Consider the following 18,828-nt stretch of genomic DNA (forward strand, 5'->3'; position numbering starts at 1 on the left):
TGATTTTTCGTAATGGACATTGGGCCTGTTCTTTGACCTCAAGTTCAGCATTTTCATGCAAACTGGTACATGTCTATATTATCATCCCAATTAGCTGCAGATAGGTTCATTTAAACTCTGAATTAATTTCATAATAAGTTTAATAAGAAGCTCAGTACTAATCAGCACATAGTCACATCACTGGAACACCCATACAAGGTTTAGGAAGTGCTTTAGTTTTGTATTGCAGAGAAGAGTAACTTCTTAAGAATCGGGATATTGCTGTTTTGTTTTGTTTTTTCTCGTGTCTTGTGTTTCCCCAGCTGGCTCTAAAGAAATCTCTTGGGTTCAGGCAATCCTGCTGCCCGGTCTAACTGCTTCTTGAGTAGCCGGGACTGTAGGTGCTCTACCGTCAAGTCTGAAGGGTCTCACATTATATTGGAGGATATTCAGCACAGAGAAGTTCTGACTAGAAGACAGATAGCTACTGTCATCCAGGGAATGAGAGCTCCTGCAGATGCTGGGATGTCAAAGTCCTGCCAAACAGGACATGTGTTTGGACATGGGCGTGCAGAAATGCTGAATCAGAGCTGGGGAGATGGCTCAGCAGGTAAAGTACCTGCAGGACAAGTTGGTTGAGCCAAGTTCAATACTCAGAACCTAATGGTGGAGTAAGAAAATTGTCCTTGGACCAACCCTTACCCTATACACATCATATATAAGATATACACAATAAAAATGCTGAGACCATAGTAAGCTTTAAAAAGAGGAAGAAAACATCTGAAAAACTGTTGGAATAGTAAAGACCACCACAGATTACCAATCATAAATGTCATCAACCAGGGGTCTCACACAGAGTCTGCCTCTAAGACTACTCCGCCCTGTCAGTCATACGCATATGGAAATCTGTTTCAATCTCTTCTGGATCAATACCACAGTTGTCTGCTGCTTGTTCTGTAGTTTCTAAGATAATTGGTGATTTCTAGGCTTTCAGGCATACAGCAATTCGACTCAAAACATCGACTGCTGCATCATGAGTGTGCTGTTCTAACTCCCCTCCCTGCCCTAGAAGGGGAAAAAAAGTCAAGGAACAATGTTTTCAACCCAATTAGCCACCGCACCTCATGGGCACAGCAGCACAAAGGAACAGATTTGGAAACGCAGCTCCAAGATTAGCAGAGGCTTGGAGCCATAGTCTCAATTTGGGTCTCATCACTTCACCTGGCAATGGTGCCAATTTCGTAGGCATCGGACTGTGCAGAGAGATTTGCATGTAAATGAACCCTGTTTGGGGCATTTTGCTCAGCTTCAGTAACAGAAGCATCACCATTCACTGGCATTACAAAAATAAAACAGAGGTTAATGCAGAAAGGTCCAGGGTAGAGCCCATTATCAGAGGGCTAATTTGGCTGATGCATCAAACTCCTGGAGATTGTGAAGAATTCTAGAAAGCACGAAAGAGTTTGAAAAATGCAAGTAGAGAAAATTTTGGAGGACAAAAAAGAAAGAACACCCTGAAGTTTATAAAAAGAAAATCACAAGAATAAATATTGCATTTTAATATTCATTTTAAGGTTTCATACTTCAAATATTCAGTTCAAAATTTTCATAATTAAATAAATATTAAATTAATTCTAAGATAAAGCCAATTTTACAACATTAATTATGAATAAAAATTTAAAAATAATTAAAATTTTAAAGAGGAATCCAAGCATTACAAGGCATTGTTACTCAACAATAGTGTAGATTGCTGATAATTCATTTCAACCACTAACTCTAACTCGAGGCTATATTATATTCAATATTTTCATAATTAGATTTTCATATATTGCCTTAGTCTTAAAGTTTCCATAAAGCCCAGTAATACAGGAATTTGTTCATTTCTTCACAGTTTGTATTAAATACCTTCTTATTCTTCTACTTCTTTCATTCAACTTTTTTTCACTAAGTTCACAGGATCATGCAGAACAATATAAAACAGGGAAAAAAACATAAGAATCATGTGGTTTGCTCTGTATAGTATGCACATGTACTAATGTTAAATACAAACACCTTTAAAAATCAATAATGAAACAGAGATACAATTCTTTTCATGCAATGCTCTTGTGTGTTAAAAACTGAGAATGTTGTAGTGGCTGGCGTGATTATCCTAATTTTCCTCTTCGGCTGGCTGCCGTTGTGCCAGCGACGATGGAGCTGGGCTGTCTGTGCGGCTGCCTCTGCCACAGCCATTTGATGCTGTAAGAATCATAACTGCTGCAAACCAGAGGCAAGGAAAGAGAAGCTGTCGTGTTAAATGCAGACAGATGTGACAGGGCACATCCCCAAGAGTGATGCCAACAAGCCGGAGAGGGAGAAATCAAGAGGCAGCAATGGAGACAGCCCACACATAGCGCAGAGGAGCCTGGGTGGGCTTTCCATGTGACTCTCGGCAAACTTCACAACTATCATTTCCTTAGCTTTGCCGGTCCACACTGCAGTAACCCAGCAACTCCGGTTCTGATTGTGTTATATAATGATAATTCTTATCAAAATAAAACCAACTACCAGGAGTTCAAAAACAACAGAGAACTAATAATACGCAAACTCAAGAAAGTTATGATCTAACGTGAAATAGAGCACGTACAAATAGAGATGGAAGAGGACAGAATTATTAAAAGTATATCTGCTGGATTGGGTGTGTAGTTCAGTTGGTAAAAATGCTTGCCTAACAGACAGGAAGTCCTGGGTTCCATCCCCAACACCACGTACAACTGATACACGGTTCTAGTACCCGTCAGAAACCGGACCTAAAGAATTGGGAGCTCAAGGGCATTCTTGGATATATGGTGATTTTGAGGTCAGCCTGGACTGCATATGAGCATGTTCAAAACAACTGATTAAAAAAATATAGAAAAGCCTACCATGAAGTATATCTGAAAATACTTTAATAATTCAGAGGAAGATGACTGGGAACAAAAATAAAAGATGGATGAGTGGAGGGGAGGGAATGTGCTTCTTAGCAGAGCCCTGTCTCTTCTCCTGGGCTAATCATGTGTCTAGAAGGCACAGGTCTATGCATAATCCATGAGGACCAAACCTTGGCACCTTTCTATGTCTACAACAACAACAACAACCACAACTCCAAGAAGACATTAAGCAAACCTTCCTTGAAATGAATAAATGGCTGAATATTTCTGGTTTGTTTTGTAGATGCTAGCATTATGGATGAAAGAACACACATAGCTAATTCCTATTCATCCCATGCTGCAAAACTGAAATGAGATAATATTTTTAAGATACAAAATATTTTCCCATGTGGCCATGTCACTTACATATTTCAGTTAGGTTTTTTTATTTCACAGATAAAGAGCCCCTCGGTTCATAGGTCTCTTCCCATTACTTAGACACAATGAGAGCAGAACGGAGAACAAATTAGTAGATACTCACAGAGCTACTAAATCTGGGAATTGTGTATGCGTGTGTGCTCTAGATATGTTTTGCTGTAAGGAGAACTATGACCTTCCTAGTGGAATTCTTAATTTATTTTGTTGTCTCATGACTGCACTCTGCAGGAGTTTACCGTAACGCAGCATTTCACACACAAAGCCATTTGAATCGTTATTGCTCCTAAAAACAGTGTTTTCCCTTCATGTTACCTCAAATTCCAAACACTGGAAAATTCTATTACTCCCTCCTTGTAATCACGAAATAGCAATTGAAACTTTAGGCAATAAGGTAGCAGTTAAAAAATTATCAAAATTGAGTACTTAAGGGCCAGATTATAACTAGGAATTATAAAACACTCACAAGATTTTTAAAGTTAGATCTACTTAAGGCTTAAAGACAGAGAACATAATTCAGACTCCTAATTAAGCACCCTTTGAAAATGTTTTTAAAATAATTTACTAGTAGAATCAAGATAATTAAAATTAATGAGTCAGCAGTCCATTCTATGAATACCAATTAACTATTAGAATGCCTAAGTGTTCCAGAAGGAAGATGTCTCTTCAAATAAATCCCTTTCAAAGTCAAATATATGATCTCTATTGAAAAGTCTATAAAAGTAAATAGCCAATCACTTCTCGGCAATATTGACTCACCAATAAACCCGGAAAATAACATTAGTCTCCAACAGAAAAGGGTGGCCCTTCCATTTGCCACCACTAAAGGATGAATGATGCTGTTAGTAGAAGCCAATCAGGGCACCATGTATGCATTGTAATCCTTAACCACATATGTATCGTGATTGTCCATCCCACCCTAGCCATTGCTTTTCTTTATTCTCTGCCCTCTGCCTGCCCCTGGCCTACACTTTCACTAGAAAATAGAAATTGCCTTCTTCCTATTTGCTCTTCATTTCCTGTCCTGATGACCCACAACACCTACCTAGAAGGGATTTCCTTGTGGAAAACAATCAAAATGATGGCACTGTTTAATATGAAACAGCACAAACCACATTTTGATTGTATCATGTGTGTGTGTCCGTGTGTGTGTGTGTGTGTGTGTGTGTGTGAGTTGCTAAGAGAAAGGCACTAGGGAATAGCTCAATTGACAAAGTTTCTGTCCTCTGAGCACAGATAAACCTATCTAATACACATTTTAAAAGTCAGGCATAGGAGAACTCTTAAAATCCTAGAGCTAGAGATGCAGAGACGGCAGATTCCTGGGGCTCCTTAGCCAACCGGCCCAGGCTGTTTGGTGATTCCCCTGTCAGTGAGAGATGCTGTTTCAAAAATGAGATGTGTGGCACCCAAAAAAACAAAATATATAGTTGACCTCTGACCTTTATTTACACAAGCAGTTATGTGCATGCACACAAGTGCAAAGACACAAGCATTAGTGCTCAAATGTAATTAGGAGCAGAAGTCTGGAGATACTAAAAACACAATTGGTAGAACATGTACTGAACCCCATCTCAACACAGAATTTTAACTTTGAAGTCCTCCCCAATTTCCCTGAGCGATCTTAACATACATGAACACAGGAGTCTTTTGGAGATTTCTATCTCAATTCTAAAGCTTCTCCAACATCAATACTGCCCCTTCTAGTCTGAAGCACAGGACAGCTTTGTTAAAGCCATGTCTGTCTCCTCACATGAACCCATGATAAATTCTCTTTTTTCTTCTGAGGACCCTGAGTGTGAAACAATAACACAAAACTATGGGGTAGCATAGGAGGCCCCAGTGCTCACACCACTGCAGATAAGAAGGCTGCATGGAAGTCCTGGTAAATAGTGTTGGACATACTATGATCAGCTCTCTAGCATGTAAGGCTGAGCAAGATCGAGCATGGTAAGTAGACGGTGAAATGTAGCCATTAAGTAGTCAGGTAATCACTTCGGCAACTCGCCAGGAGAACAGTTCCAGGCTAATGATTTAATCTAAGTCTTAGTTCTCTCAACTGTAAAATGGGGATGATTATATTTGTTTTGAAATGCCAACAGCTTTGTAGGACTTAAAATCGATAACCTAAGATCAGCACAAAACATGATAATCTGGCACATACTAAATGTTCAATGAATCATGGTGAAGATTGTGTTCAAGTGCCCTGGTAGTTGCCAAAAGGACCACTTCTGCATTGCTGGTGGGAATGCAAGCTGGTACAGTCACTTTGGATGTCAGTGTGGCGATTTCTCAGAAAATTAGGAAACAACCTTCCTTAAGACTCAGTAATACCACTTTTGGGTATATATCCAAAGGATGATCAATTGTACCACAAGGACATGTGCTCAGCTATGTTCATAGCAGCTTTGTTTGTCATAGCCAGAGCTTGAAAACAACCGAAATTCCCCTCCACCAAAGAATGGATAAGGAAAATGTGGTACATTTAAACAATGGAGTACTACACAGCAGCAAAAAATAACATCTTGAATTTTGCAGGCATATGGATAGAGCTAGAAAACATCATTTTGAATGAGGTAACCCAGACACATAAAGACAATTATCACATGCACTCACTCATAAGTGTTTTTTAAACATAAAGCAAAGAAAATCAGCCCACAAATCACAATCCCAGAGAATTTAGATAACAATGAGAACCCTAAAAGAAACATATATAGATCTAATCTATATAGGAAGTAGAAAAAGACAATATCTCCTGATTAAATTGGGAGCATAGGGACCTTGGGGGAGGGTTGATGAGGAGAGGAGAAGCAGGAAGGGGAGCAGAGAAAAATGTAGAGGTCAATAAAAATCAATTAAAAAATAAAAAAAAAGAATTGGAGCAAATGCCTATGGCTGTGATCAAAGGAGAAACTACTGCAGCACTCAAAAGAAATTAAATAGAGAAATAACCAGCACACTGACACTCAGCTGGAAACCCAAGCTGCAGCGAGATACTGGCTCACAGAACTTTCCTCCTACAGCACTGAGATTTTATCAGCTTCCTCAACATTTAGAAACCAAAATAATGATTAGTGAAACACTTTGTGAAGCTAAGAAGTGAACCAGTGGGAAGTCAAGTTTTAATACTATTCAGATAAGTCACAGAGGGATCAATCTATTTTAACTATAAACAAAACTTCTAACCTGTCCACAAAGACCATGCTTTATAGGTGTGGAGCAACCGCTGCTGAGGAATTTGCAAACAATGTTGCAGATACCATAGCAAGGCCTGGGACCTAACCAAGAGAATCAGCTAAATGTAACAAAAGCACAGGTGTCAAAGTGGTCAGTAGCATTATCGACATGTGTAAATTTTAAGCTACAGCCTCCTTAAGAACTTTACAGGGAGTATCATGATACACATGCACGTGTTGCTATCTTTCTATAAAGTAGTATACTTAAGGAAGTTAATTTCCCAGGATGATATATATTTCAAATTCTACATCTGTCCCCAAATAAAGAAAAAATGTTTCTAATAGGATTCTCTTGAAAGAAAACGCTGTAAAAGAAAACGCTGTAAAAGAAAACATTTGCTGATTATACGTTGCTTATATTTAGTTAGCTGTAGAAATGGATTTTAAGTGTTTAATTGTATTCACATTTCTGTCATAGAAAATTCAGGGTCTGAGGGTTCACAGTTCCCAACAATTTTGTCTAAAAGAAGTGAAAAGCCAGGGGACATCTGGAATAGGAATGGGAGCTGAGCTGGATGGGGAAAGGGTGTTGACATAACACTCCTGGTAGAAACCGGGGCCCCTGGAGGGAAGCCATGTCTGCAGTCAAAGATTTGAGTGTCACTAGAGGAGACAAATTTAGAGACATGTATCAGTCAGATGTAGTAGATGCTTTCCTGGAACCTTAGCAATTGAGAGGTTGCAGTGGAAGGATCAGGGGTTCAAGATAAGCCTGGAATAAAGACTGTGGAGGAGGGAGGGGAGGGAGGGAGGGAGGGAGGGAGGGAGGGAGGGAAAGAAGGAAAGAAGGGAGGGAGGGAGGGAGGGAGGGAAGGAAAGAAGGGAGGGAGGGAGGGAGGGAGGGAGGGAGGGAGGGAGGGACAATGGAGGTGATGGGGAAAAGAGGAGGAAAATAGGGAGAAAGAGAAGGGAGGAGTCACAAAGCCTGTCTTTTTGTCTTAAAATAGTAAGAAATAAAATCAATTTTAAAAAATCTATAACATGTAGATTTGTAGGTGAACAAACAAAAGTAAGACTACTGGCCTCTGAATTCCAACCTAAAATTGAGATAGTGGGACTGCAGAGGGAGAAAGGGAACATCTCAGAGGACCCTTCATGAAGTGTCTGCCACCTTCACCGTACACAGACAGTAGTGGCCAAAGCCCCCAAGGGCCATAGCTACAACAACCTGGAGGGGAAGGGTTCCAGGCAGAAAGCTTGTGACCATGGAAAACCCGAAGAGTTTCCCTTGTGAACTACACTAATAGTGTAGGAATTCTGCACCAACATGATTAGACTAGAATATTTATATTTTCTAAAAACTCCGCTTAGATGCACTTAACAGGAAAGCAGTTCTCACCGTTCAGTTTGCACAGAGGAAAAGAGGCTTTTAATTCTTTTTAAGTGATGAACTGCCACGTCCTGTTTTTCATATATTGGGGGCCCAAAACAACACTTGTGATCACATAGAACGTGCAGGAATGCTTCTAATTAGAACTGGATGAACGCATGTGCATATCTATATGAGCATACCTTCTTAAGCAGAACTCACACAGAGAATATAAAGTCACAATGAGTTCTTCATCGCAACTCAGAAACTTTAAGAGTTGTGATTTTCTTTTATAAATATAGGATTAAATATTAGATGTGACTGGGGGAAGAGCACTAATTACTGGTAGCTTTGACTATAAATCTTTTATGTAAACAGCATATATTATTGATGTTAACATAGTTACTGGAAAAACCACTTCTAAGGCAAATAGCACTGATGTCAAAATAACACTAACTTATTGGAATTAAAGTATTTTTTTCCCTAAGGGAAATCGCCTAAGTAACTAAACAGAGCTCTTTGTTAGAATAGCACTTCATGATTCCTTAATTCGGGTTCTTTATGAAAGCAAGTTTTCATATACCTGAATCTCCACGAATTATATCCCAATAATAACCACTTCACTTAGAAAACAGTGACCTAAGGGATTAAAGGAAACTTGAAGTAATCATAATTGAGAGTCTTATCGGTAAAAACATAGTGAAAGAACCTGTTCTCTCAAAGACAGGGTAGGAAGAATCTCAATGTTTTAGAGAAGATTCTGTGGAAAGTCTAGCTGGAGTTCTGGAGAACTTATTAAAGTTAAATGACCTGTTGCCCTTCCTAGAACCATTTCCACTAGCTACTTGGGAACCAGGGAAATTCTGTTTATTTTCTTACTTACCAGCACTTCACTACTGAATACCTGAAGCCCCCTGGGGGGGGGCATATCAGAAGACCCAGACGGAAAAGGAGAGGGAGTGAAGGACAGAAAATAAGAGATAGAGAGGAAGGAGAAAGGGAGGAAAAAAAGAGGGAAGGTGAGGTAGGAGGCACACAGGTCAATCTGAAAACAGAAAAGGAAAAGGTCACACTTGACAAGCCTGTGAAGGAACTGCAGACGCCTCCCGGCTGTACTTGGTAGCAGATGGGGTTGGTATACGTTGCTTCTGACCCTCCCAGTATATGTTTGTTTAATGCCAGCTGGTGGTTTCTCCATCACCACTCAACCATCAGCCACACTGCAGTACAAGAATCCGTCCCACTGATGGAATACAAAGTCAGAACAGATGGCTGGAGCCCCAGTAGTTGCCTAAACCTCTGCATCCAGCATTCTACCTGACATCAAAAGTCGATGCAGTTTTTACATGCTGGTATTTTAGATCCTTTGAACAAAAGAATCAGGCTCCCTTCTACTCCGATCTGCTGTGTTCACAGGCAACTGACTCATCATGAGAAGGTAAAGACAAACACTCTTTCTGGTAAAAACCCAATATACACAGTACTACATATGGAAGTATTGAGTCTGGTATTATTACTTGAAGTGTGAGCATGTTATACTGTTTGCATCTGGCTTTCCCTCTTTGATTCATTTAAGGATCTAGTATCACACATCAATGAAGTATTCAGTGCATCTTATGATGTTGGTATGAAGAAGGAAATCCATCAAAAATATGTGTAGTACTTTTCATGGGGAATCAGAAAAAATAATTTTCATATTATAAGTGATAAGGAAAAAACATGGCTACAGGTTGGCAATCACATTTAAAGTAAATATCTAGGGAAATGTCTCAATAGTTAGGATACTTTCAATCCCCCAAATCCACATAAGTGTTGGGTGGGCATAGTTTCCAGCCTCTGAAGGTAGACACAGAGGATCCCCAGAGCAAGGCTTCATCAGCAAGCTCTGGGTTTGATTGAGAGACCCTGACTCAATGAATAAGAAAGAAGAGCAACCAAAGAGGGTTCTTGATGGCAACTTTGGGACTTCATATGCACTTTCACACAATACATACCTCCACACATGCAAAATTACATAAATATTCATACACAAATACCCATGGATACACACTACACACGTATAAAAAAAGAAAATATGCTTTAATTAAAAATTACAGTAAGTATCTGAAGACTTGAAAGTTAATGCAATTTGTAAAACTAAAAAGAAAATCAGTGACTTTACTAAGTTCCTGAATCACTTCATCTGTTCAATAACATTGGGTACCTCACATATGAACAGGGCTCAAGGTATCTTTGCCTATCTGATCAGTCAATAGAGAAGACACATGTTATTCATATATGTATGAAATGTTTATGAATAAGAAATTTAGAAACAAATAAATTTAACACACTGATATAATTTTTTTTAAAAAAAATTATCTTACCTTGCCAATAAAAAGGCCAGGGAAAATTTTTTATAATTCAGGAAAAGTTTACTTGAACTCAAGTTGAAAACCTTTGTTACTAAATACATATACATATGTATATTAATACTATATTTATATACATCTGTAGATATGTGTATATACCCTACATTGGCAACACAAATATGTTACAGTTATCTAACCCAATGTATCTTTACAATTTATTTGTCAGACTTTCATTTAAATGATTTTGAAGCACTAGTTTTAGCTACTAGATCATGAATATATGTATATAAGTATATATTGTGCATATCTACATCTATACAAATGCATGTAAATATATACTTATTTAATGCATATATATGTATAAACACACACACACATATATATGTATACCCAATACTAACTCTTCTATTTTCAAAACCATTTAAGTCAACCTGAAAAGAATATCTGTGACATATTGCCAGATGGTAAGCTATAAGATTTTCCTCCCTGCTATAATCTTTCTATGTCTTTCTTGTGATAATAAGATTTCATTAACCTTAAGATCTACTTTTGGTTGTAGAGGAAAAATATAAACATCTTTTAAGAACTCTCCCAAATTCGGAAATGTTAAATGCAAATATGTCCTGACATTGAAACATTATCCACGTATAAGATTTATCAAATAATAAATACTCAACAATAAGAAAAACTTAGGATTTTTAAATATGTAATCAGAGTTAGCCACCTAATTGCTATGATTCAAAGTAAGATTTTTGCCTTCTAGAGACCAGTAGCCTCTAGATACTACACGCAGCAGGAAAATGTGTGTGTGCATAAAAACACACAGATTATAAGTATATGATGGCATATTGTGTACCAGAATTTACCCATGGGCCTCCCAGATTCTTCACAGTGGACTTAACTCCACGTGAACCAGGAGGTTTCTTGTCAACAGCACAGGATGCATTTCTATGGCGAATAACAACTGCAGTCCTGCAGACTGTGACCGCAGCTCATCACCCAGTCCTCATTTCCCAGAAGTTCATGTGAATCTATGTACCTAATAATGATTCTAAGCTTTTCTCTCCGATAGCTTAAATATATTCTTGCTGCACAACTATTTTTGCACGATAGCATTTTAGTTATCAGAGCTAACTCATTTATAAGAGAGAGAAGCCTTTAGATATGAGTATCCTATTTTACTGCTATGCATCTTCTGTGTGGCCTTCCATAGGCCACTTCTGTTTGCATTTCATTCACGTGCCATATAATTTCATGTTCCAAATTTCAGAATTCCATAAAGCTAGGAAAGACTGCACAGGAGTTTCACTGGGTGAAGTAGATCATACCTCTATCTCCAGGACTGAGACGTAGACATTTGACACATTGAAATACTCAGCATAAATGATCTCAAAGAAAAGAATATTTGTACTGAAAGAGGAAATAAGGAAACAGCACTTTTTATGAAAGGAGAGACAAATGTGAGTTGAGAGGTCAGGGCTGGAGAAGGTGGAGGCAGTTGTGTTCCCGGAAAGGAGAAGGCAGAAAGTAAAGAAGCAGGTAATAAAGACTCGGCATTCTATCTCACGTGGCTTCGTGCTCTAATCTCAGCTGAGGCCAGAGCGGCATTTAGTGCGATACGTACGCACAGACATTTTATCCATCTGTCAAACAAGAATGCTACAAGTTGTCATTCAAAGAAATTCAGCAACGTGAATGAGCAATTATAGTGGTCTGTTTTCTGAGCCAGTAACACAACACTGGGAGATGATTGAGTTACAAATAAAGGTGTTTAATCTGGACTAAGGGTTCCAGAGGTAAAAAGTCTCGAAGCTTCATGTGCCAATAGCCTTCTTGCTGGTCAAGTAGAGACCTTCAAATGTAAGAGTCAGGGACTGTGTGTGTCCCTTTAAGGCTCCCTCTGCTGCATCTCTGTCTCTCCCTATATAAAGCCACAGGACTCAACATCCAGAAGCGTACTCTAATGACTGACTAACTCTACTCAGTTCCCGGAAAGCCCAGCTCTAATCATGAGCCAGGTTGTTCCTACCATCTCAGTACATCACAGTGTGACTGTCATCGCCTTAAGCTTTGGAGGACCCTTAAACAGTGTCTGTACCACAGCAGACAAAGTAAGATCGAGGCTAAAAGTTCCTCAGTGCTTCTGAAACTTTTTGTCTCACCAAGAATATAAGCAGAAATGTCCTCTAGACTTGGGCATCTGACTGTACCTGAGACTGCTGTAGTCTCTAACCTGTGTCCCTTCTGTCCATAATCTTTGTAGGTGTGTCTGTTGGCCTCACAGCTTTTTGCTGTCTTTGATTAGTAGAGAAGCCCTTTCCCCAGCTGGACCCCTAGCCCTTCAAAGTAGCTTCATGCTTTGCAGCTGGGTAGACCTTTATGGGAGTTATCTGTCTCTTTTGTTCCGGTCATTCTCGTGCTCTTTTAGATAGGAAGACAAACCATAGAGCTGAACATTTCAAGGACCAATCTTAATGAAATAGAATTAAGGGATTATGAGTAAACATAGCCTGGAGGACTTGACGGTTCTCTTCTAAAACACTCCTCAAAGCAAGGTGTGAGAAGTAACTGCACCCTCATCACCGGGAAACTGGTAAGAAATCAGAATCCACTACATTAGAAACCTGCAGGACAATGGGACAGGCGGGTGAAGAAGTCGGGGTGGTTGTGGTGCTGATTCATAGCGAAGATATGGGATCACTTTTCTACTGAACCCTAATTGCATAAGTAACCAAATAATACTTTACTTAGTTTGACAACATTTCAGGCTAGTTAAGAGAAAACCATTTTCTTGGCTTTACGGTGAAGATAAATTTTATCATTTTTAGAACCATGGAAGCTACTGTTTACCTGCAGGTTCTACTTAAGACTCAAGCAGCTCTCAGGCCTTCAAGCCTGAGAAATTCATTGCTGTGAAAACGGGGGACAGGAGCAGGACACTGTGGGGACCGCCGAGCCACAGAAACAAGCACAAAGCATAGGCAGATCCACACTTCACAGTCTCCAAGTCTTGCCCTGGATGCTTGCCTGTCTTTTGATAACTGACTTTTCTCATGTCATTTTTTTCCCCAGATACCTTTATCAATGAATGTGTCCACCTTTCTGGCATACGACCAGCCCACAATAAGTTACTGTGGGGTCCATCATGAACTTCTCTCCCATAAGTCCTTTGAAACGAACGCACAGGAAGACACGATGGAAAGCCACCTAGAGACTGAGCTGGACTTGAGCACAATCACATCAGCTGGCCGCATCAGTGACCATAAACCACAGCTGGCTTGACCGAGCCAAGCGGTCGCCCAGACTTGCTACCAAACTGTAACCTCAACCACAGAGAGAGGAAATTTTGTTCATTGCAACTCTCAAAATCAAAGCAAAACAAAAAGTTCCCTGTTCAAATAAACAAAATTCCAAGATTGGTTCATGAAATAAATGAAGACATGAATTGTTTCAAGTCTATACTTTGTAACTAGCTAAGTTGTGCAGTATTTTTTTGACTTTGACAGAGAATGGCCCTGAAAAAAAAACATTTTTTTCCAAAACTCATCCTACCTATGTGTAAAAATTGTACAGCGCTAATGTATTTTTTCATATTATAAAATTTCAATTCTAGGAACAACTGGTATGTACAGTACCATAATTTAATTATGCTTTACTTTACACCTTTCCGTTTCTAAAATTTTAAATTAACAAACATTATTTCTTGTGTTCTTGAGAGTTACTCGGTTTTGTAGGGGCTGTTTTGTTACTGCGTTTGTGCCCAGAAACCTTGACTCTAAAACCTGTGCTGTGCGAACAATGCACGATTTTTATCATTATCACGCTTACTGCATAGAATTTTATCTTCTTGTTCCAGAAATAATACATTAACCAAAAAAGGTTTTAATTGTTCAGACGTGTAAGAGGTTCTTCAATTACATAGACAGGTCTTTCTTATAAATGAAAAAAATCAGATTTTTTTTTAACAGTTCTAAGACTTAACTGTTGCCTTGAATTACAGCCTAGTTTCTAAGCAGTGAAATGTAATGATAAAGAGGGATATTTTAACAAAGTATTTCCGAATGAATGACTCATTATTTCATTCTTTTGAGTAGCCATTGTTAAGGGTAGGGGAAAGCATGGACCAAACATCAATAGAAACAAAGGTCGTAACCACAGCAACAGACTTTGATACACTTCAAAGGGCAGCTACAGTGACAAAGAAAACTTCCGTTACATCTCCTTCTTGTCAGACCAAGGTGGGAGGACACGGTATAATTGTACAGTAGCAATTTTTTTCTCTTAATTAACCCAAAGTGGTTTTATCTAAAAATAACCACAAGTCATTTCAAACCGTGCCTGGTTCTTAAGGCAAGTTTTCATTTAGAAGGTAAAACTATATTTGGGGAATATTTCAAAGGAAAAATACAGAATTTTTCTTATTGTGTACCACACCCAAGAAAGAACATTAAAAATCTAGTTCTTTCAGTATAGATGTGCTTAGTGGAGAAAACTCACTACAGAATAGACTGTAACAGTCTACAGTTCCCTTGTTCATGCTGTTCATTTGGGGATTTAGCTACAAATTATCCAAAACAATTAGCAAGTGATGTTAGACATCAATCTAAATCACATATTGGTTACATGATTGCGTTTTAAATTAAAATCAAATTAAGAAAACCTGAATTTTCCACAGCTGAAATGACAACTTCTATCTCTAGTCTACCTGACAGGTTATTGTTGGAAATATTAGTTTGTCCATGATAATCACATAGTTTTGAATGTTTGGATATAAAACTGCAAGTGTCAATCACTGTTATGTGAAGAGAAGCATTGTTTTTCATGGTTTAACAATATTCATGACATCAGAAGTAAAGGACAAAAGCATCAGTCTAACAGAGGTCAAACCAATCAAAAATGGTAGAGAAAAACAGGGAGTGAAAAACGTTGTTAAACTTAATTTTTTACCTCCTCTTAAGAAATACTTTCTGTATGCACACAGTTTCACACAGACTGATTACAGCAAATTTAAGAACAACACTAGGAAGGAAGAATTTCAAAATTATAAACAATTATCTGCTGGAAAAAAGAGGGGGGAAGCAAAATAAAAGAAGAAGCAACCATCAATTTTAATGTAACTACAAATGTCACGGTACTTGTGTCAAATATTTAGCATCCCAGATTTTGTAACATATTTTGCATAAGTTATTTACTATTCAATATTTTTGTTATTTAAGTCTAATTTGAATCTTAATTGTTTTCCAGTTTCTTGTTTCTTTGCAATGTATTTCCTGATTGTTCTTGATCCCTTACACTGAGATTTCGCTCTGAACAAAATTTAAACTGGGTTACAAATCTATTCTTTGTGAGTCTGGAATCAAATGGAATTTTATTATATAAACCAAAATGTTATTTGCAACTTTTTCATTAGAAGTCATTCTCCCAAGGATCCAAAAAAAGCATTAATTTGTAAAACTAAGCACCTTCAAACTTTTCCCAGATGCTTCACAAGTTGACAAATAATTTAAAAAAGAAAAAAAAAAAGAACCTTAAGACTCCAAAGGAGCCTTACAAATGTATACCCTTCATTTCCTGATGCAAAGCACTTTCTTTAAACATTTTAATATATCATTTTTGCAAATTCTTTGAGAATCTCATCTGTGCATACAGTGTATTTTGATCATATTCACCCCCCCAACACATCCCCAGCTCTCCTAGATCTATCCTTGCCTGCATCCCCAAAGCCCTTACACACACACACACAATGTTCTGAGTCCAGCTTTTGCTGCCCATATACACGTGTGGGGCCCTCAATTAGAGCTAGGTCAACCTACCAGAAAACACTCCTATAAGTACACTTTTGCTCCCTCTATCAGATGTTACTAAAGGTTTTCACTTTCTCTCTGGTGAACTACCAATGGGAGCAATCATCTTGGAACTGTAGCAGGGAGCACCCCATGCCTTCAGCTACAGTAAGAAGCCAGCAAACGAAGACTGCGGAGATATTTAACATTTGGCATTATGCCCAAAAGGTCTTTAAACAAGAAAAAAACATCAGGTTATGTCATTTTTGTGTTGTTCTGCCTTGTCAGGGGTGGAGGTAGCTGGTGTTAAATTCTGCTGGAACAGGAGGTAGAATAATAGAATTGAATCTTTATCACACATATGAAATTTTCTAATTGGTATCAAAAACTTGTATGTGTAACTTCTCTTTGTCAGAGTTACTCTTTGCCCATGTCTCCCTCTAACCACCTGCCTGACCCCTGTGCGCCCTCCGCGGCTGCTGCTCACCTAACTAAACAACTAGAAAAAGCTGTTTGTCTGGTCGTTGGGTTGCAAACTAGAGTCTGACCCATCACAGTTACCACAGCAGCAGCAGCTGAAACATACGGTAAAGCCAGACAGGGTTCTAAGGTTTACAAATCTTGTGACTTGTCTCATTCTGCCATCCTAAAGAACCCTGTGAAGACACACTCATGCCCCATAAGTTGAGACGCATCCAAGGACACAGAGCTGAGAGCTCTCAGAGCCCAGAGGTTGTTTTTTCCATTATGCGAAAAGCTCCCTCTCTCTGGCCAGAGCCACAGAACTCCCAGAGATAACAGACAAAAGAAATTAGACATGTCATTTAGCAAGTTCTAATTCATCTCAGACGTCTGTACACCATGTGAGCCCAGGGAGTAGGATCTAGGCTTGCTCGTGATGGTCCTTTGTTCAGAAGCACCGCAAGCCACACGTTTCTTAATATACAAGGTCATTTGTGAATGTGTAGATCAGCACGCCAAGATGTGAGACAAGAAGACCCCAGAGTGCAAAGGGAAATCAGGAGGGTGAAAAGAGGAACCACCCCACAGTGAGATCGCTAGTGGTTGCAAAAATCCATAATGCAGAGCTGATAGTACTTTCAACTGAGTACATGTTTGACTCAGAGTTAACAAGGAAGACATTTTCTCTTTCATTTTGTGTTTTGGGAAGATTTTTTTAAGTCATGATTTTTTTTTAAAAGAACTCTCATAATAAAGATAAAACATCAGTTATTTAAATAGACACATATACTAAAAGATATGACAGTCTGTGAATATTTTGGGGTTTATCGTCTCCATCTCTGTCCCCTCCTGAATGTCCTAGAAATCTCATAAAACCAGCAAGACTTTTAATACAAATTATATTTTAGAAGGCAATATAAGCCAAATTTAACACTCAAGACAAACATAACCCAGTTTGAACTTAGATCTGTCTGCTTACACAAACTGCTTGGAAATTGTAAATTTATTTGCAGAGTTATTTTCTAAAATAAACTGTTTAGGGGAATAAAAATACACTTGGTTTTAACTATTCCTGACTGGAGGACAGATACCATCTCTCAAACTAAATGCCAAAAATAAGAACAGAAAGTATGAAAACAGAGAGCTGGTAGGAACTGTTAATAAGCTGGAAGGAGGAAAGTCAGATGTTTGGACAAGCAGCACATGACTGGGGAGACGCAGGGAGCCTGGCAGGTGTCAAGCAGTTCTCAGAGTAAATCTAGTAACATTGTAGATGTGTGCTTGTGTAGGGGCGTGTGAGTATGTGTGCTTGTATGTGTGTGCACACACGCGCACGTGGAAGCCAGAGATCAACCTTGGATGCTATTCTTCAGCAGCTGTCCATCTGGGATTAGGGACAAAGTCAGTCCCTAGGACCTAGGAGAAGCCAAGGACACTGGATTGGTTAGCCACCAAACCCCCAGGGATCTGCTCTGCTCTGCATTCCCACCATCACACCTAGCCCTCTTACATGGGTGCTCAGACTTGTACATCTGATGCTTTACCAACTGAGTTTTTGCCACAGTCCATATCATAGCCTGGAGGAACTGCTCATATTGATACAAACAATCAGAACAGGCTTAAGTTCCTGATAGGTTTGCTTTGCAGTGAGAATTCAGATAAACTGTCATAACCGTTAAAGGTTCCAACTTCACCCATTACCATATGAACTCACTACACTACTCCTAAGTTGGGATGCCAATAACAAATGATCCAGGATTTGATGCCTTAAAGACTGTGATATCATCACAAGGGTGAAGTAGGCTAGCCACCAGCAACCATGCTTTGGCTTGAAAAATATAGTGGGAGAAAACATTGGGAAAATTTAATAGCAAACAAACACCAGAAGGCTGATAGGTTATTTTTAATGTGATCTGGGAATTGCACTAGATTCTACTATGAAGTCAAAAAGCATCTATATTTAATTTTTTAAATCAGAGTTAAGTTCACATTTTATAAGGTCTACAGTTGGCTGTCATTCTATAAGGACACTGAGAGCACCAGTTCTCAACTTACCCAACTCTAGAATTCTTTCCTCTTCTCCCTTATATATTTATAGATTTGGTTTCATATATCTGTCTTCCTACAAAGATAAATAAGATTTTTGTATGTGTATAAATCAAATTACATTTTAAGTGCACAGGAGACCCTGCAATAAAGGATCCTTGCAGTAAACCCTTTTTGTTTTCTACTCTGAAACCCTATCTGCTAATTTATCTGTAGGAAACTGACCCCATGTGTATGTGTAATCATGATTCAACTCCTGTATCACGACACAGGAAATGTTGTACGGTGCCATCTTAGGGTCTGATCAGACATAACAAAGAGTTGTGTCCAGCTTCTAAGTCG

At 38.7% G+C, this 18,828-nt stretch overlaps 2 protein-coding genes across 3 annotated transcripts in view; one reads left to right on the top strand and one right to left on the bottom strand.

Moving 5' to 3' along the window:
• Positions 1-18,828, bottom strand: part of Ctnna3 (catenin alpha 3) — a 1,347,523-nt gene that overhangs the window by 953,169 nt on the left and 375,526 nt on the right. The window lies entirely within an intron of this gene.
• Lrrtm3 (leucine rich repeat transmembrane neuronal 3) overlaps positions 1-18,828 on the top strand; it is a 175,128-nt gene that overhangs the window by 155,913 nt on the left and 387 nt on the right. The window contains exon 3 of one of the 2 annotated variants that reach the window (XR_005974591.1): positions 13,268-13,817. Coding sequence is in view for 1 of the 2 variants with exons in the window: in XM_041655199.1 (XP_041511133.1) it covers positions 13,268-13,477 (210 nt within the window). In the remaining variant the exon portion in view is untranslated. Of the gene's footprint in view, positions 1-13,267; positions 18,165-18,828 lie in introns of those variants that run through there. The other variant, XM_041655199.1, reaches the window with a different exon arrangement.

The sequence above is a fragment of the Microtus oregoni genome, unplaced genomic scaffold (assembly GCF_018167655.1).
Source record: "Microtus oregoni isolate MIOR12 unplaced genomic scaffold, Mior012 000007F_ref0000211, whole genome shotgun sequence".
Classification (NCBI taxonomy): Eukaryota; Metazoa; Chordata; class Mammalia; order Rodentia; family Cricetidae; genus Microtus; species Microtus oregoni.